This window comes from Gobio gobio (assembly GCF_949357685.1).
Source record: "Gobio gobio genome assembly, chromosome: 18".
NCBI lineage: Eukaryota > Metazoa > Chordata > Actinopteri > Cypriniformes > Gobionidae > Gobio > Gobio gobio.
This window is the reverse complement of record NC_137111.1, coordinates 22,523,629-22,541,621: the sequence shown is the minus strand read 5'-3', so window position 1 is coordinate 22,541,621 and position 17,993 is coordinate 22,523,629. Positions and strand designations below refer to the sequence as shown.

General features: G+C 39.5%; 2 protein-coding genes across 2 annotated transcripts; one reads left to right on the top strand and one right to left on the bottom strand.

Annotated features, from left to right (window-relative positions):
* On the top strand, window positions 1–10,642 carry LOC307141943 (uncharacterized protein). Its single transcript, XM_079842434.1, has 7 exons — window positions 1–189; window positions 1,903–2,003; window positions 2,662–2,821; window positions 3,731–3,848; window positions 3,991–4,076; window positions 6,174–6,262; window positions 9,514–10,642. The coding sequence occupies exons 2-7, from the start codon at window positions 1,925–1,927 to the stop codon at window positions 10,248–10,250; spliced, it is 1,269 nt and encodes a 422-aa protein (XP_079698560.1). The 5' UTR covers window positions 1–189; window positions 1,903–1,924; the 3' UTR covers window positions 10,251–10,642.
* A 3,871-nt stretch (window positions 10,643–14,513) lies between these two features.
* LOC307141779 (HERV-H LTR-associating protein 2) lies at window positions 14,514–17,993 on the bottom strand. The gene is made up of 4 exons (XM_079842233.1): window positions 17,728–17,993; window positions 16,425–16,769; window positions 16,025–16,309; window positions 14,514–15,930 (listed from the first exon to the last, which is right to left on the bottom strand). Exons 1-4 carry the CDS (start codon window positions 17,780–17,782, stop codon window positions 15,719–15,721), a joined length of 897 nt encoding a protein of 298 aa, XP_079698359.1. The 5' UTR covers window positions 17,783–17,993; the 3' UTR covers window positions 14,514–15,718.

Genomic DNA, 17,993 nt, shown 5'->3' with positions numbered 1-17,993 from the left:
GCATTCCTCAGTTCCTATGGAAGTCTATGGGATTGTCGTAACTCTGTTTTTCAACAGCTCTGGGTTCACTAAAAAGTAACAGAAGAGTACCTGACGTCACATAGCCCGCAAAACAGCAATGCCAGCCCCTACGGATGTGGTGTTTATGGAAGTTGTACACGTTATTTTACAAATAACGTAAAATAAAAGGTATAACGGCTTCTTTTGCCTTATGCGCCGTTTTTCTCCTCTGTTTCCGTCAAATAAGCAAGGAGTAAGCACCTTTGGCGATATAAATTATTGTAAATGAGCATGCGGTCCACCATGCTTTGTTTACATCTAGCTACTGCAATTCTTTGCGCTCAGGCAGTATGGCATGACTTTTGTCGTGAGTCGTAGTTTGAAGTCGTGACTTACCGGCTCAAAAAGCCACATAATACACAGATGGCCGCTCGGGCAGTGATAATGGAGCGGTGCAAAGGGAGAATTCTCAATGAATTCCTATGACAGTTAAGCTTCCATAGGCATGAACTGAAAATGCGGCAGACTGGACGCGCACCGTGAATGACTGTGAGGCCGTGACTGAATGCCAGTCGTCTGTGCTCATTAGTTTCGGTTTAAAGCGGGTTGCTTGAATTGTGGGTTCATGAAAACACAACAACAAAACGGTACAATGACAAACTCACTTAAATAGGCGCATTTCGCTTTGAAACCAAATCTTCCGCGATCATCTGGTCTGTCAGAATACATTAAATATTTTGTGTGCCCATTTGCTCAAATCGCAAAAGAAAAACGCCACAATAGTGATTTCACACCTTTCAAAAAGAGGGAAAAAATAGAGTGAAATTAAATAAGAGTGAGATTGATAATGGCAGTCAAAAGAGAGAAATATATACTACTAAATAATACTTCTAACTGTAATATGCAACCACTTTCCACTGCACTTTCCACTTTTTTTTCCGGATAGCTCTGTCCATAATTTATTGCACTACCCTAATCCACTGCTATTCCTCATATTAGCCTAGCATATTATTGTATACCTCTATCTGTAAAATTCTGTTTATAGTAATAGCCATCTGTATATTGTATTCATAGTACATATTCACCTGTAAATTCTGTTTATAGTAATAGCCATCTGTATATTTATTCACTGTACATATTCACCTGTAAATTCAGTTCTGTTTATAGTAATAACGTCTCTCTATTTATACATATTTATACATATTCAGTACATATCCATGTCCTGCACTTACGCATCCATTGTATATCCTGCACTTGCTGCTATTGCACTTCTGGTTAGACCTAAACTGCATTTCGTTGCCTTGTACTTGTACTTGTGTAATGACAATAAAGTTGAATCTAATCTAATCTAATATGTAAACATTTTTACCATCACTCCCATAGACGCTGTATTAGAAACACCCTCACAGCAGCGGTAACTTGTTTTTTGCAAAAGTAGGCCTACTCCTTATGCTTTTGAATCACTCTCGCGGTACTTTGTCATATGCTGATCTCGAACAAGCCTATTTACTTTGGGGACACCATTTTCAACCAAAATAGAAAACTCTCATCGCGTCCCGGCCGCTCATCCGCACGACAATAGCACCCAGCGGCTAGATAACCTTGAAACAGGTTTTAAAATGGTTTTGAAACGATACCTGCTTTGCGTAAACTTAAAAAAAAAACGCACAAAACTCTTGATGACCAACAGCTATTACGAAATTTCTTCGTCATGTAGGCTAAGAGGTAAAAATCATAGATAATTATAATTTGATAATTATAATAACCAGAAGTGTATAGATGATTATAACCAGAAAAGCTGAGCAAATCTAGCAATTTCATAATCTTTTATGAGCAGGTTTTTTTTAAGTTCAGTTCAGTCCAGGATGAGGAAAACCCCTTTTCTTGTTGTTTGTTTTTTAGGCGACGTCATGTGCAGAGTCCGATGAGCACAACGTTGCGGACACCATTGCGCAAAATCATCAGGAGCCGATCTGCTGACTTCCGCATTCAATTGATGGACGGTGAGTCATTTTGGTTGTTAAAAAAAACTGTAGAAAGGAACATCTTAGGAATTAGGTGTTCGGAATTAACAGCTTATATCACTTATTTTACCAGTCTGCGTCACTTGAAAGAGAAACATCAAATATCTTCAGTACAAAGGTTTTTCAAAAGAAGATATTTCTTAAATTAATATATACAATTTTATATATATATTTGATGGAACATGATGGAAAGAATACACTAATTCGGACAAGAAATCTAGAATTTTTTCCCCCAGCTGACACGTTATGCCAAAACAATATATTTTTTTTCTAAAAAGTATCTTGTGATCCATGACAGAGTAACAAATTATTAAAATAATTAAGAACATAACTACATTAATCAAATCAGTATAGAATAGTCTAATATTTTATATAATTAAGCTATAAACATGCTTGACTAACTTGCTCAAAATGATTCTTCAAACTGTTATCAGCAAAGCTTTGAATGCAACATGAAGTGATTTGTGAAATTGAGCTTGTATATTTATATACATTTCCCCTTACCTACACAGACCTAACCCTAACATGTTTTTGAGCTAACCCTGATTTAATCTGTAAACTTGTTCTCTTTATAAGTCACTGTAAAATGATGCTGATGGTCTTATGTATCTATATTGTGTGTTTGCCTGTGCTGTAGATTCCTGGTCTTCTCCAATCAGGTCTGCTGTGTTCCTGCTGGGACAGAATGTGAACGTGCAGATCTCCACTCGACATCATTACTCTGGGGTGAAGCTATTTGTCAACAGCTGTTATGTGGCAAGTCAAGCCACCAAATACAGCATCATAGACAATTTCGGGTGAGCGGAGCAAAACATTAAAGGGTTACTTCAGCGATTTAGGATTCAGCTTTGTATCAGTAGAAACCCAGCAGTATATTCAAATTATGGTACTTTTCCCACTCCTATCGAGTGACGAGAATTATGCATTTTATTTCTGGAAAAAATCCTCTGAAGATGCAAATATCGTAATTTTGCATCATCGGAGGATTTTTTGGCCAGAGGCTAGAGACTACAGCCAGAAGTAGGAGCTCGTTACGCATGTTATCAACCCGCCCTTAGGGGGTGGGATCTCACTCACAGAATGTAAATGCGCACGGCCGCTCGGCTCGGGCATTCGTAACGGAGTGGTGCGGAGCAAAAGTGAGTGTTTCAACTTTTCAATGAATTCCTTTGAAAGTTAAGCTTCCATAGGCATGATCTGAAAATGCGCCAGACTGGACACGCGTCGTGAATGACTGCCACGCTTACCTCAGCTCTGCTCAGGTCTTCGCTCTCGTGATGAATGAAATCTGACTCCTGCAACGTTTGCGCCATGACCTTCGTTCGGCTCACTCACACTTTATTGAAAAGACACATTCAGTTTTTAATTGTAGTGTCTATTCTCTAACTGAACGAAATGATTGTATTACTATGAAAAATCAAAACGATGGCGGGGGTGGTGTCATGGTGGGCAAGTGATAACCAGTAGCCGTGGCTTTGGGAGTGGCCTTGTAGAGCAGCGAAGCAAGTGCATTCTGGGAGTTGTCTTTCATCCACATGAGACAAATACATTTTCTGTCTTTTCTCAGTTTAGAAGGCACCAAATTCAAAAATCATTTCACATTTCTACTACATAAATGACCCAGTTTAAATTCACATTCATTCAAGTACCCCTTTAACATTGTGGAACATTTATCAGACACACAACTTTCTCACACACACATCCAGGTGTTTACGGGAAAGCCGGATAAATCCAGGTGCTTCAAGATTCAGGTTCTCCAGGGCAGACGATGTTGTTCAGTTCTCATATGGTGCTTTCCAATTCAGCGAAGCTCCAGATGCTAAGGTGTGTTTATATACGCTTGATTCTTTTCTCACCGGTCACACATTTTGAAGACAAAGCAATGCTGTAGTGTGCATTGTGATGTGTTCATTGTGTGCTTAGTCATATCTTCTGTGTGAATTTTTTTTTCCCCTCCTCCCCCTAGGTCTCACTCCATTGTGAGGTCTCTGTGTCTGGTGGAGGCCCTAGTCCAATGCAGAAGTCATGTTTTTACAGGCACCCAGACAAAAGGTTAACAACACTAAACATCTGTCTCTGTGTTCTAAAGGTCATGATTCACCTCTTACCCTTAACACTACCATTCCATTCAGAATCAGAAAGTGCTTTATTGCCAGGAGTGCTTGTACACACAAGGAATTTTTCTTGGTGCTGAAGCTTCCAGTGTATTTTAACTGTTCAAGAGGGAAATGGGCTGTGGGAAGAAACTGTTCCTGTGCCTAGATGTTCTAGTGGCCAGTGATCGGAGTCGCCGTCCTGATGGTAACAGTTCAAACAGGCGGTGTCCAGGGTGAGTGGAGTCTGTGATGATTTTCCCTGCTCTCTTCCTAACTCTGGAAGAGTACAGGTCCTGGAGGGTTAGCAGGGAGGCACCAATAATCCTTTCTGCAGTCCGGATTGTGCGTTGAAGTCTCCTGATGTCTGATTTGGTAGCTGAACCAAACCAGACAGTGATGGAAGTGCATAAAACAGACTCAATGACAGCCGAGTTGAACTGAATCAGCAGCTCCTGTGGGAGGTTGAACTTCCTCAGCTGACGAAGGAAGTACAGTCTCTGCTGGGCCTTTTTCACAATGGAGTCAATGTGGTTGTCCCACTTCAGGTCCTGAGAGATGGTAGTGCCTAGGAACCTGAATGACTCCACTGCTTCCACAGTGCTGTTCATGATGGTGAGTGGGGAGAGAGCTGGGCTGTTCCACCGTTTTGAGCGTGTTGAGCTCAAGGTTATTTTAACTGCACCAAACAGCCAGCTGTTCAACCTCCAGTCTGTAAGCAGACTCGTCACCGTTTTGGATGAGGCCGATGACAGTGGTGTCGTCTGCAAATTTCAGGAGCTTCACAGAGGGGTCTTTAGAAGTGCAGTCATTGGTGTACAGGGAGAAGAGCAGTGGGGAGAGAACACACCGGGGGGGCGCCAGTGCTGGTAGTGAGAGTCCTGGATGTGAGTTTCCCCAGTCTCACAAGCTCTTGTCGGTCTGTCAGGAAGCTGGAGATCCACTGACCGATTGAGGATGGCATGGAGAGCTGGGTCAGTTTAGCTGAGAGAAGATCAGACATGATGGTATTGAAGGCCGAACTGAAGTCCACAAATAAGATCCTTGCGTAAGTCCCAGGTCTGTCGAGATGTTGCAGGATCTAATGCAGTCCCGTGTTGACTGCGTCATCCACAGACCTGTTTGCTCTGTAGGCAAATTGAAGAGGATCCAGCAAGGGTCCAGTGATGTCCTTCAGGTGGGCCAGAACCAGTCTTTCAAACGACTTCATGACCACAGACGTGAGAGTGACAGGTCTGTAGTCATTAAGTCCAGTGATTTGGGTTTTTTTGGGGACGGGAATGATAGTGGAGCGTTTGAAGCAACAGGGAACTTCACACTGCTCCAATGATCTGTTGAAGATCTGCGTGAAATCTGGGGCCAGTTGGTCAGCGTACGCTTTCAAACAGGCAGATGAGATGCCGTCTGGGCCTGAAGCTTTCCTAGTCTTCTGTTTTTTGAAGACTCGGCTCACATCCTCCACACAGACCTTAAGCTCCGGCGGGGGTTTTGGGGTGTGCAGGAGGTGATGGGGGATGTGTAGGAGGTGATGGGGGATGTGTGAAGTGCAGATCAGAGCGGGTGTGTGGTGTGAGACTGGGCTTTTCAAACCTGCAGTAGAATGCATTCAGATCCTCAGCCAGTTGTTGATTCTCTACAGAACAGGTGGAGGGTTACTTGTAGTTGATGTCCCTCAGGCCTGTCCAGACTGATGCAGGGGCGTTGGCTGAAAACTAGTTTCTCTGCTTTTTAGAGTAGCTTCTTTTAGCAACTCTGATCTCCTTTGTCAGTCTGTTTCTAGCCTGGTTATACAAGACTTTATCCCCACTTCTGCAAGCATCCTCTTTGGCATGACGGAGCTGTTTGAGTTACCACTAAATTTTCTAAATAGCCAGAAAATGCATGGCTTCCATGACAGAGATTTACTTTAAATAGTCATCTCTGACCCTTACCACTACCATTCCATTCCATACCACTAAATTCTCTAAATAGCCAGAAAATGCATGGCTTCCATGACAGGTTTACTTTAAATAGTCATCTCTGACCACTTTTTCCCTCTTGCCGCCCTCTTTCCTAGATGGATCTCTGTGTTTGGGCAAGATTCTGTCTGTGACTGCTGTGACTCTGTCTGCAATCAGACAAAAACCAAAAGAATCATTTCTGAAGGTAAATAAAAGCATAAGCATGAACATGATTAATCAATCTGTCATACGCTAACTTTTTTTAAAAACATTTTATTTATTTTTATAAACTGGTATATTCACTTAAAGGGATAGTTCACCCAAAAATGAAAATGTGATGTTTATCTGCTTACCCCCAGGGCATCCAAGATATAGGTGACTTTGTTTCTTCAGTAGAACACAAATGAAGATTTTTAACTCCAGCCGTTGCAGTCTGTCAGTCGTATAATGCATGTGAATTGTAGCAAAATCTATGAGAGTTAAAAAAAAAACTTGCACAGACGAATCCATATTAAACCCTGTGGCACATTGATGTCTTAAGACACGAAACGATAATTTTGTGCCAGAAACCGAACAGTGTTTATATAATTTTTTTACCTCTAATACACCACTGTGTCCAACACCCTTCAGCGTGCGATCACTATTGGCAAGTGAGGTCAATGTACACAATCTGCTGTAGAGAGATACGCGTGAGAGATCACTTCCGGCGCTTGCGTAAACTACGACCAGATCGTGTACATTGTACATTGACCTCACTTACCGGAAGTGATCGCAAGCTGAAGGCTGTTGGACATGGTGGTGTATTAGAGGTAAAAAATCATATAAATACTGTTCGGTTTCTCACACAAACCAATCGTTTCCTGTCTTAAAGAGCACCTATCATGGCCAAATATGTTCCAAATATTGTTTTAGAAGTCCCCAACAACAGTTTTGCATGCATACAATGACAAAAAGACTTTAGTTTTCTTATAATATGCATTTATTTTTACCTGTTTTGACAGCGATTCTCAAATGATTCCTTTAGTGATTCACTTTTCAAAACCCCGCCTTTACGTGACGCTAATCTGCGGTGATTGGTCCGATGACCCAGTCAGTTGTGATTGGTATAGTCTGTGCAGATATTTTCGGAAACGGAACACCCATCAAAGTCTTATAGTGACAGTAATTTGTTAATATGTGTCAGGAGTTATGAATATGAAAACCGCGTCTGTACCGTTTGATTGTAATATGAGCCTCAGCTGATCTCATTCATAAAAAAACTCCTCTATTCTCCTCACGAAGACTCGCGACAAATCAACATCCCTCAGGGCTTTTAGTTCAAAAGTGTGCAGATGAGGAGACATATTGATAGATTCTCATATGTCTGTGTCAAATTTCTAAACAGAGGAGTATTTTTTTATTCAATACTTCCTCAAAATGCGCAGATATAGCCTAATCATGAGCGATTGAGTCTCTTATGTGTTGTTTTCAATTCATACTGGCAGCCGGAGGGCGCTCTGTGCACATGTAGTCCATGTACAGACAGACGAAGAAGAACCATGTGCCATAATAGAAGTCCATAATAAAAGCTTCATGAGATCGCGAAACATACATTTGACGACTAATAAACACTCAATCGCGACGATGTATGGTTTGTCTTCAAGCCACTTAGTCTTCAAATGCTCATCCTTGGGCAGATGAAAAAAGTTTGCTTTTGAGTCGCACTTCAGAACACAGTCTCGTCGCCATGATGTTTTCTAGTTTTCACTGGCGTCTTGGAGCGCAATAAGTGGGCGTATCGTATTCAAATAACTTGACAAGTTGACGTCATCTAGTCAGAGAAAAAGCTTCGGTCTTCTAACGATTCTTAAAAATGACTCGGAGTCGACTCTTACTTTTGAAAGAAAATAACTATATATACGGTGCACTGTCATATTTCAAACTATGCAGGATGTTTTTGTTCACTTAGATCTGTTACACACTACATGAAAGGTAAATTTCAAAATTCCATGATAGGTGCTCTTTAAGACATCAATGTGTCGTCACGAGCCGCAGGGTTTAGTATGGATTTGTCTGTGCATGTTTTTTTTTTACTCATAGATTTTGCTACCATTCACATGCATTATACGACTGACAGACTGCAACAGTTGGAGTTAAAAATCTTAATTTGCGTTCTACTGAAGAAACAAAGTAACCTATATCTATATAAAAAGTCACCTATATCACCTATAAAGTAAAACAATAACTAAGATGTCACCATGCTTCCCCATTTGATTTACATTAAGAATTCCAAAAAAAAATTGTATTACAAGTTTTCTGAAATGTTATGTTTAAATATGCAAATGTGTATCAGAATCAAAGGTTTTTACAGAGGGGAGATTGGATTTCTCTTTTTATCACCAGAAAATTTAATTTTCACTATTTGTTTTTTAGGAATAAAATGTATAAAATCAGGCAAATTATATACAAGTTAGAGATTTCTGGCTCCGTACAGGAGAAAAAACTCAGAAAACTGCCTTTAAAGATATGTATTGTAATTGAAATCTACAGACGCAAATAGATAAAGTGCTATAAAAGAGACACTCAAAAGTATAATTTTAGATGTTTCCTTTCCACTAATCTGAAAAAACACTTTGTGAAAAGTCAAAAAGCCTGTAGTTTCTAGGTCTTAACTTGTTTCGACATGTTTACAGAGATATTGAGATGAGATCGGACAAGGGTATTTCTTACTACAATAATAACTAAGTATATATAATAAATAAATACTATAAAAGTTTAATATAGAGGTGTGTATATATATTATACATAAATGCAGTAATAATTAAAACAGTACTGACAATACAATCACTACCAACTGGCAGGAAAAAAACAACTTTTTATTAATAAATCAGGGGAAAAGAAAGTATTTATTGATATTTTGAATTCGCTTTTATTTTTGTATTTTCAGTTTTCATTTAAATGTTTAGGTTGTAGTAATATTGTGCTTTTTCTATTTCTATTTATTATTTTTTGTTAATTTTTTATTGTCTTTTTTTAGTGCTTCAAATTTAATGTATTCATTTCAATCAAGGCAACGTTTTTCTAATATTTATATTTCGTTTTATTTGAGCTTTATTTCAATTTGTTTTAATTAACAATAACAACACTGATTTTGATTGACATCATCATTAGCACAAAAACATATCAATCTTAATATATTTTAATAGAATTTATTTATGTGGACATCATGAGCTAACCTTTTCTATTTGCTTCCTTTAATTGTGCTATTTTGGTCTCAATATATTCAGCATTTCATTTTTTTTTAATAGGTCCAAGGTTGTAGCTTTTAAACCTGGATTAGTACTTTGAAAAATGTTGAGGTTTTAAGTTAACGGCAAAATTAGTACACAGGAAATGACTTATGCCTTATTGTGCTGCATAATAAAGGTCATTGAGAAAATAAATGTCTCGTTCTCTTTTTTTTTTTCTGATCATCAGGGTTCGTAAGCAGTGATCAAGGACTCTTCTCTGACTCGGCTCTTCTCTCAACTATGGCTTCCTCAACTTTCAACTCCACTCTCATGGCTCATAGAAATGATGACGCCATCTGGTTTGAAGCCAAACTGGCCAAAGAGCCCCAGAGGTCCTATACCCACAAGGACTTTGTTTCCTCTGTTAACTTGGTATCTTCTGAGGAGGACCATGCTAAGAGACAGCATGAGTCTCGTACCAGCACAATGGAACTCCTAGAGGAGGAAAGGGAAGAGAAACATGGGGAGGTGGAGATTTTGATGGCTATCAGTAAGAGCTCCGTGGGATCTGAAAGGCCAGGTTTAGACTCCATGGAGCCGCTTGAGGTTGAATTATTGGGCTGGTCTGGAGAGCGGAAGATGCAGGACATGAATAAGGGTCTGAGTTACTGGCCAAAGAATGTTCAGAGAGTAAGAGGTTCCATGAATAAAACCATGAAGCAGCGTTCCACAATGAATGAATCAGCACTGGGTGATAGGCCACGCCATGAGGTGTTTCTGCCATCCTTCATTACTGAGGAAGAGAATGAGGAAGATGGAAATTCTTCTGAAAATAGAAAGGAAGGATTGACATCTCTTCATAGAATGGAATTAACAGGAAATCCAGAGTTTCTGGGTGGATCTGATGAGCTGGTGGAGCAGGGTCTTGTGAGAGAACTAGATCTTACAGAAGACTCGGATGATTATTTTTCAGAAGGGGTGTGATTCACTTGGACTTGTGAGAGAATGTTGGGGGGTTTTTGTTTTGTTGTTTTTAGTTTTTTTCCCCCCGTTTTGATGAATAAACCAAAGACCCACGTAATACTGAATAAATAAAACTAGTATTTCATGAAAGTCTTTTTTTGACCTGTAAGTTATTTATTGAGAGATTTTAAATTCCATTCATTATGTTTAAAAAAAAATCATTTTCAATGCTTGAATCGCACATCCTGTTAATTGTAAGTTCTTCATACTGTGTGTAATGTAAGTCACATGTTAGGTCTTGCTGTCTGTACAATGACAAGGCTTTAGGGCAAAGTCAGACTAAATATTTTCATTTCTATGGAACTTTATTCACGCATCGTTGTGATAAAATAAATATTGTGTTCCTCACCCACACTGGCCTTTTTGTTCGTCTCTGTCAGACTGTAATGGTTGTAAATTTGAAAGAACTGGTTGTGTGTACAGCTGTATTGTTCCTGAAACATTTCCTTCTTATGTGGTTTTCGGTTAGAACTAGCAGACGTCATTTTGGAAAAGAAATTTATTTTATATATATATATATATATAAATAATTACAGTGGGGAGAACAAGTATTTGATACACTGCTGATTTTGCAGGTTTTCCTACTTGCAAAGCATGTAGAGGTCTGTAATTTTTTTTATCATAGGTACACTTCAGCTGTGAGAGACGGAATCTAAAACGAAAAGCCAGAAAATCACATTGTATGATTTTTAAATAATTAATTTGCATTTTATTGCATGACATAGTATTTGATCACCTACCAACCAGTAAGAATTCCGGCTCTCACAGACCTGTTAGTTTTTCTTTAAGAAGCCCTCCTGTTCTCCACTCATTACCTGTATTAACTGCACCTTTTTGAACTCATTACCTGTATAAAAGACACCTGTCCACACACTCAATCAAACAGACTCCAACCTCTCCACAATGGCCAAGACCAGAGAGCTGTGTAAGGACATCAGGGATAAAATGTTAGACCTGCACAAGGCTGGGATGGGCTACAGGACAATTGGCAAGCAGCTTGGTGAGAAGGCAACAACTGTTCGTGCAATTATTAGAAAATGGAAGAAGTTCAAGATGACGGTCAATCTCCCTCAGTCTGGGGCACCATGGAAGATCTCACCTCGTGGGGCATCAATGATCATGAGGAAGGTGAGGGATCAGCCCAGAACTACACGACAGGACCTGGTCAATGAACTGAAGAGAGCTGGGACCACAGTCTCAAAGAAAACCATTAGTAACACACTACGCCGTCATGGATTAAAATCCTGCAGCGCACGCAAGGTCCCCCTGCTCAAGCCAGCACATGTCCAGGCCCGTCTGAAGTTTGCCAATGACCATCTGGATGATCCAGAGGAGGAATGGGAGAAGGTCATGTGGTCTGATGAGACAAAAATAGAGCTTTTTGGTCTAAACTCCACTTGCCGTGTTTGGAGGAAGAAGAAGGATGAGTATAACCCCAAGAACACCATCCCAACTGTGAAGCATGGAGGTGGAAACCTCATTCTTTGGGGATGCTTTTCTGCAAAGGGGACAGGACGACTGCACCGTATTGAGGGGAGGATGGATGGGGCCATGTATCGCGAGATCTTGGCCAACAACCTCCTTCCCTCAGTAAGAGCATTGAAGATGGGTTGTGGCTTGGTCTTCCAGCATGACAACGACCCGAAACACACAGCCAGGGCAACTAAGGAGTGGCTCCGTAAGAAGCATCTCAAGGTCCTGGAGTGGCCTAGCCAGTCTCCAGACCTGAACCCAATAGAAAATATTTGGAGGGAGCTGAAAGTCCGTATTGCCCAGCGACACCCCCGAAACCTGAAGGATCTGGAGAAGGTCTGTATGGAGGAGTGGGCCAAAATCCCTGCTGCAGTGTGTGGAAACCTGGTCAAGAACTACAGGAAACGTATGAGCTCTGTAATTGCAAACAAAGGTTTCTGTACCACATATTAAGTTCTGCTTTTCTGATGTATCAAATACTTATGTCATGCAATAAAATGCTAATTAATTACTTAAAAATCACACAATGTGATTTTCTGGATTTTTGTTTTAGATTCCATCACTCACAGTTGAAGAGTACCTATGATAAAAATTACAGACTTCTACATGCTTTGTACCTGCAAACTCGGCAGTGTATCAAACACTTGTTCTCCCCACTGTGTATATACAGTGAGGAAAATAAGTATTTGAACACCCTGCTATTTTGCAAGTTCTCCCACTTAGAAATCATGGAGGGATCTGAAATTGTCATCGTAGGTGCATGTCCACTGTGAGAGACATAATCTAAAAAAATCCAGAAATCACAATGTATGATTTTTTAACTATTTATTTGTATAATACAGCTGCAAATAAGTATTTGAACACCTGAGAAAATCAATGTTAATATTTGGTACAGTAGCCTTTGTTTGCAATTACAGAGGTCAAACGTTTCCTGTAGTTTTTCACCAGGTTTGCACACACTGCAGGAGGGATTTTGGCCCACTCCTCCACACAGATCTTCTCTAGATCAGTCAGGTTTCTGGCCTGTTGCTGAGAAACACGGAGTTTGAGCTCCCTCCAAAGATTCTCTATTGGGTTTAGGTCTGGAGACTGGCTAGGCCACACCAGAACCTTGATATGCTTCTTACAGAGCCACTCCTTGGTTATCCTGGCTGTGTGCTTCGGGTCATTGTCATGTTGGAAGACCCAGCCTCAACCCATCTTCAATGTTCTAACTGAGGGAAGGAGGTTGTTCCCCAAAATCTCACAATACATGGCCCCGGTCATCCTCTCCTTAATACAGTGCAGTCGCCCTGTCCCATGTGCAGAAAAACAACCCCAAAGCATGATGCTACCACCCCCATGCTTCACAGTAGGGATGGTGTTCTTGGGATGGTACTCATCATTCTTCTTCCTCCAAACACATTTAGTGGAATTATGACCAAAAAGTTCTATTTTGGTCTCATCTGACCACATGACTCTCTCCCATGACTCCTCTGGATCATCCAAATGGTCATTGGCAAACTTAAGACGGGCCTGGACATGTGCTGGTTTAAGCAGGGGAACCTTCCGTGCCATGCATGATTTCAAACCATGACGTCTTAGTGTATTACCAACAGTAACCTTGGAAACGGTGGTCCCAGCTCTTTTCAGGTCATTGACCGGCTCCTCCCGTGTAGTTCTGGGCTGATTTCTCACCTTTCTTAGGATCATTGAGACCCCACGAGGTGAGATCTTGCATGGAGCCCCAGTCCGAGGGATATTTGACAGTCATGTTTAGCTTCTTCCATTTTGCTCCAACAGTGGACCTTATTTCACCAAGCTGCTTGGCAATTTCCCTGTAGCCCTTTCCAGCCTTGTGGAGGAGTACAATTTTTTCTCTAGTGTCTTTGGACAGCTCTTTGGTCTTGGCCATGTTAGTAGTTGGATTCTTACTGATTGTATGGGGTGGACAGGTGTCTTTATGCAGCTAACGACCTCAAACCGGTCCATCTAATTTAGGATAATAAATGGAGTGGAGGTGGACATTTTAAAGGCAGACTAACAGGTCTTTGAGGGTCAGAATTCTAGCTGATAGATAGGTGTTCAAATACTTATTTGCAGCTGTATCATAAAAAATAAATAGTGAAAAAATCATACATTGTGATTTCTGGATTTTTTTATGTGATTATGTCTCTCACAGTGGACATGCACCTACGATGACAATTTCAGACCCCTCCATGATTTCTAAGTGGGAGAACTTGCAAAATAGCAGGGTGTTCAAATACTTATTTTCCTCACTGTATATATATATATATATATATATATATATATATATATATATATATATATAGACTGTCAAGGACAGTCCTGTAGAAATGTCTTCAATTTCTTGCAAATGAAGCTCAAGAGGCAGCATTTCAGAAGTCAAAATAAGGTACTGTTGCTTCATTGATTGGATAGCCTGTTCTCTTTGTAAGGTTTCCGACTGCCAACAAAACATATTGTCCCACAAAGTGATTATTCAGTTTTTTCACCTCATTTTTATCAAGAGAATATTTTGAAGGTCATGTGAACCAAAAGAGTAACTTAATATCAGCGCAGATGCCAACCACAAGCAACTTCATCTAAAATCCCATTCTTTCCCATGTGACGTCTCTCATAGTCATGTCCATGAGGCCTTTAAAAACACATCTGGCTTTTATAGTATTTAAACTAATTATTTTCTAAAGGGTAAATAAAATATTTAATCAGTACATTCATGATTTGTGAAACAATATTAAACACTGAGATACTATGGAAATGCACATTTTTATTTATTCTTGATCACTTTATTGTGCAGTGTTTTCTTACGGAGCGTAATAAGGTCCACCTATCACTGTTGTGCAAAGATGATATTGTGTTTCGCACAGTCCTCTTTACATGAAAATCTCAATACAGTGTTCACAGTAAGACAAAATTAAACATCCTATTTCTCAATCTAAAAACACATTTACATTAGTGTACACTGTACAGCATTAATTCAATAAATAGTTCAATAAATAGTGTAACAAAAACTTTGATTTACTGCAACATCATTTTGCCATCAGATAAAAATGAAAAAGCTTTTCTGAATTTATGGATACAATACAATGTTTTAGTGCACATATTCAACATCCACGAATTGTAAATAACACGTGGAAGAATAATACATTTCATTTTGGGTCAGTTAAGACTGTTTAACACCTTAGTAGATCTGGTCATTTTGGGTCAGTTAAGACTGTTTAGCACCATAGTAGATCTGGTCATTTTGGGTCAGTTAAGACTGTTTAGCACCATAGTAGATCTGGTAATTTTGGGTCAGTTAAGACTGTTTAGCACCTTAGTAGATCTGGTAATTTTGGGTCAGTTAAGACTGTTTAGCACCTTAGTAGATCTGGTAATTTTGGGTCAGTTAAGACTGTTTAGCACCTTAGTAGATCTGGTAATTTTGGGTCAGTTAAGACTGTTTAGCACCTTAGTAGATCTGGTAATTTTGCCATTATGTTAAGACAGTCTCTTAAGATCTAGTATGAGCCACTAGCAGTTAGGCAAGTGGCATTCAGTCTTACTTTTTGTATCAAATTAGGCCAGTCTATGTTTTGAATGTAACTGATTTAAAAAAAAAAATATGAACAGTCTTACATTTTTTTCTTTATGTCTAACTTGTAAGACTAGTCTTAACGGTTTATGCAACCGGCCCCAGGCAGGTCATTTTGGCTGGGAGAGACACTACAATTATATGTGTTATACAGATCACTAGAATGATGGACTGAAATGTTACCTAGTGTAAATAAGAAATGTAATGTAACATTAATAAACTATGCACTGTTTGTTGAAAGCTGACGAGGTTAGAAAACAACATACAACGTATATTGTAACGTAAATATAATGCTATTGTGTGCAAATCACAAAGCTTTTAGGTTAAGATTTCTGTTAGTTTAAATGGTTTTGTAAAAGAAACAACTGTTATGAACATACTAAACTTTTCCATTAAGACTTTGGGCTTCAGGCTTGAGTCCATTATTAGGGAATCCATTATTAGTAAAGCCATTTTGGTTGGTTTGTTTTCTTCTTCTTCTTGTAATGAACACAATCAATAAACACATTACAATCAGCAGCAGAATAACAGGAATCAATGAGAAGCATCCGTGGCATCTGTGTGCTGACTCTCCTTGTCTCTCGCTCTTATCTGGATAAAGAAATTAACAACTAGATTTAGTCTCTTAAATGTTATTGAATATTCAAGAGCATTTTAAAGTGCTTATGTTTTTGACTGTCCTCACCTGAGTACAGCTGGATCTCTCTCCTGATGTCTTGTCCCAGGGGTTTGTTGTGAAGTATGAATGTCAGAGAGGAGTTTGTGACTTCAGTAAGATTTATCCAACTGGACACAATGTAAAGTCCCGTTTGTGTGTCCTGCATGAGGTGTGTTTGTGTCTGGTTAGTGATGTCTGAGTTTTCCATCAGCCACTGCAGATTAGGAGAAGGGTAACCCCCATCTGAGGTCACTAGCAGGTTGACTCCATCAGTTAACATGGAGAACTGCAGACGAGGCTCAGAGTAGAAGGCTGAAAAACAACAGAACAGACATTAAAATCACAGAACTGTTTCAATTACATTGTGAGACCACAAGATTGATTCACATGATTTTCCTATGACCATCAGTCCATGTTGCTTTGTTACCTGCAATGTTCACTCTAAAGCTCTTCTTCTGGCTGCCAGTGTTTGTGCTGATGGAGCAGGTGTACACACCGGCATCCTGCAGAGTGACTCTGTCCAGTTTGAGTGATGCGTTTCCTCCTGCCATCTCCTGGATGAACAGGCTGGTGCGATTTACATAATGAGGATTCTGACGGTCGAGCTGGTCCCGACTGTAGTAGAAGCTGTGAACAACGTCCAGCCTACGCTGCCAGGTAATCACGGTGCTACTCAGATCCCACGAGTCCACAGGGAAGGTGCAGGGGAGGATCAGCGCCTCTCCGTAAAACCCAGTGACAGGACCTCTGGGCACAGTGATCTCAAACTCAGCTAGAAAGTGAAAGAGAAAAAATATATCAGCAATCGAGTTTCACAATCAATACTTGCGGTATGATTTTGTTGGCAGATGCCAAAAGGATTTACAGAAGGATGCATTTACGGTTAATGAAATTATTATTTCACAACATTTCCTCTTCTAAAAATAAAATATTTTTTAGAAGATGTATAAAACATAACAAAAAATATATACTCTGACGTATTAAAATAGCATTTTTGTATATTACTTCACAATTTATTACAGATTTTTTTTTTATGCCATTAAGTTGTGAGGAACGGTGGACCGATCGAGCTGTTAAAGCTGTAGGTAATGCTCTTTCTTGCCTCAGATGAGAAACCAATGAAATGGGGCTGAGATTCTTTTAAAGAAGCCACATTTGATTTCTAGATAAAAGTTTCCTTTTAAACATAAGTGATAAAAATCCAAACACCACCTACACTTTACAAAACATCCGGAACAACAAGGAGGAAGGGAAAATCTTTCTTTCCCTGGAAACTGTGAGAAATGTTGAATAGTCTCAATTTAGTCTGATTGGTCAGCCCAGTCCATCAGATCTAAAAGTTCTCGAAAAATTCAAATACATTTTAAATAATTTAAAGTGCTAATAATAAAAATCAACATAAGCATGTGTTCATATTATAAAGTGGTTTCTTTTATTATCCTATTCTGGGTTAATCCTATTAAAACTTGAATTTCCATGTTACCATGTTTCATGTTACTGAAACCGTTTCAGAATTTTTAAACATTTAAAATACTATGAATATAAAACCGTATTAGTGATTGATATACTGCCTAATGAACGCATGATTTGTATTATTATGCAATTCAGTCTATGATTACATAAGCGATAATTTCACACTTGTGATAATAACAACTCAGTTAACATTGGTTTGATTGGCTTTATAAAGATCACTTTAATAATAGTTTCACTAATTTATCAGCAATACTCACTGAAACAGGAGGCTTCAAAAAGAACGAGAGACAGGGCGAACACTTTCAGGTTCATATCCCGATCCACGGCCGGTGGTAACACGTGAATCCTCTAAATCCCTGAATCACACCAGGTGAACTTCGACTGTCCTCTGTGGTTTGTCGGGGAAACCGTCCGATCAGAGCAGATCAACAGCAGAGATCCGATCACGATCACACCTGATGTACTTTGAAACGTCAGTCCACCACAAATCGCCATTTATTTATTCTGCAGGCGCCGCCTTAAT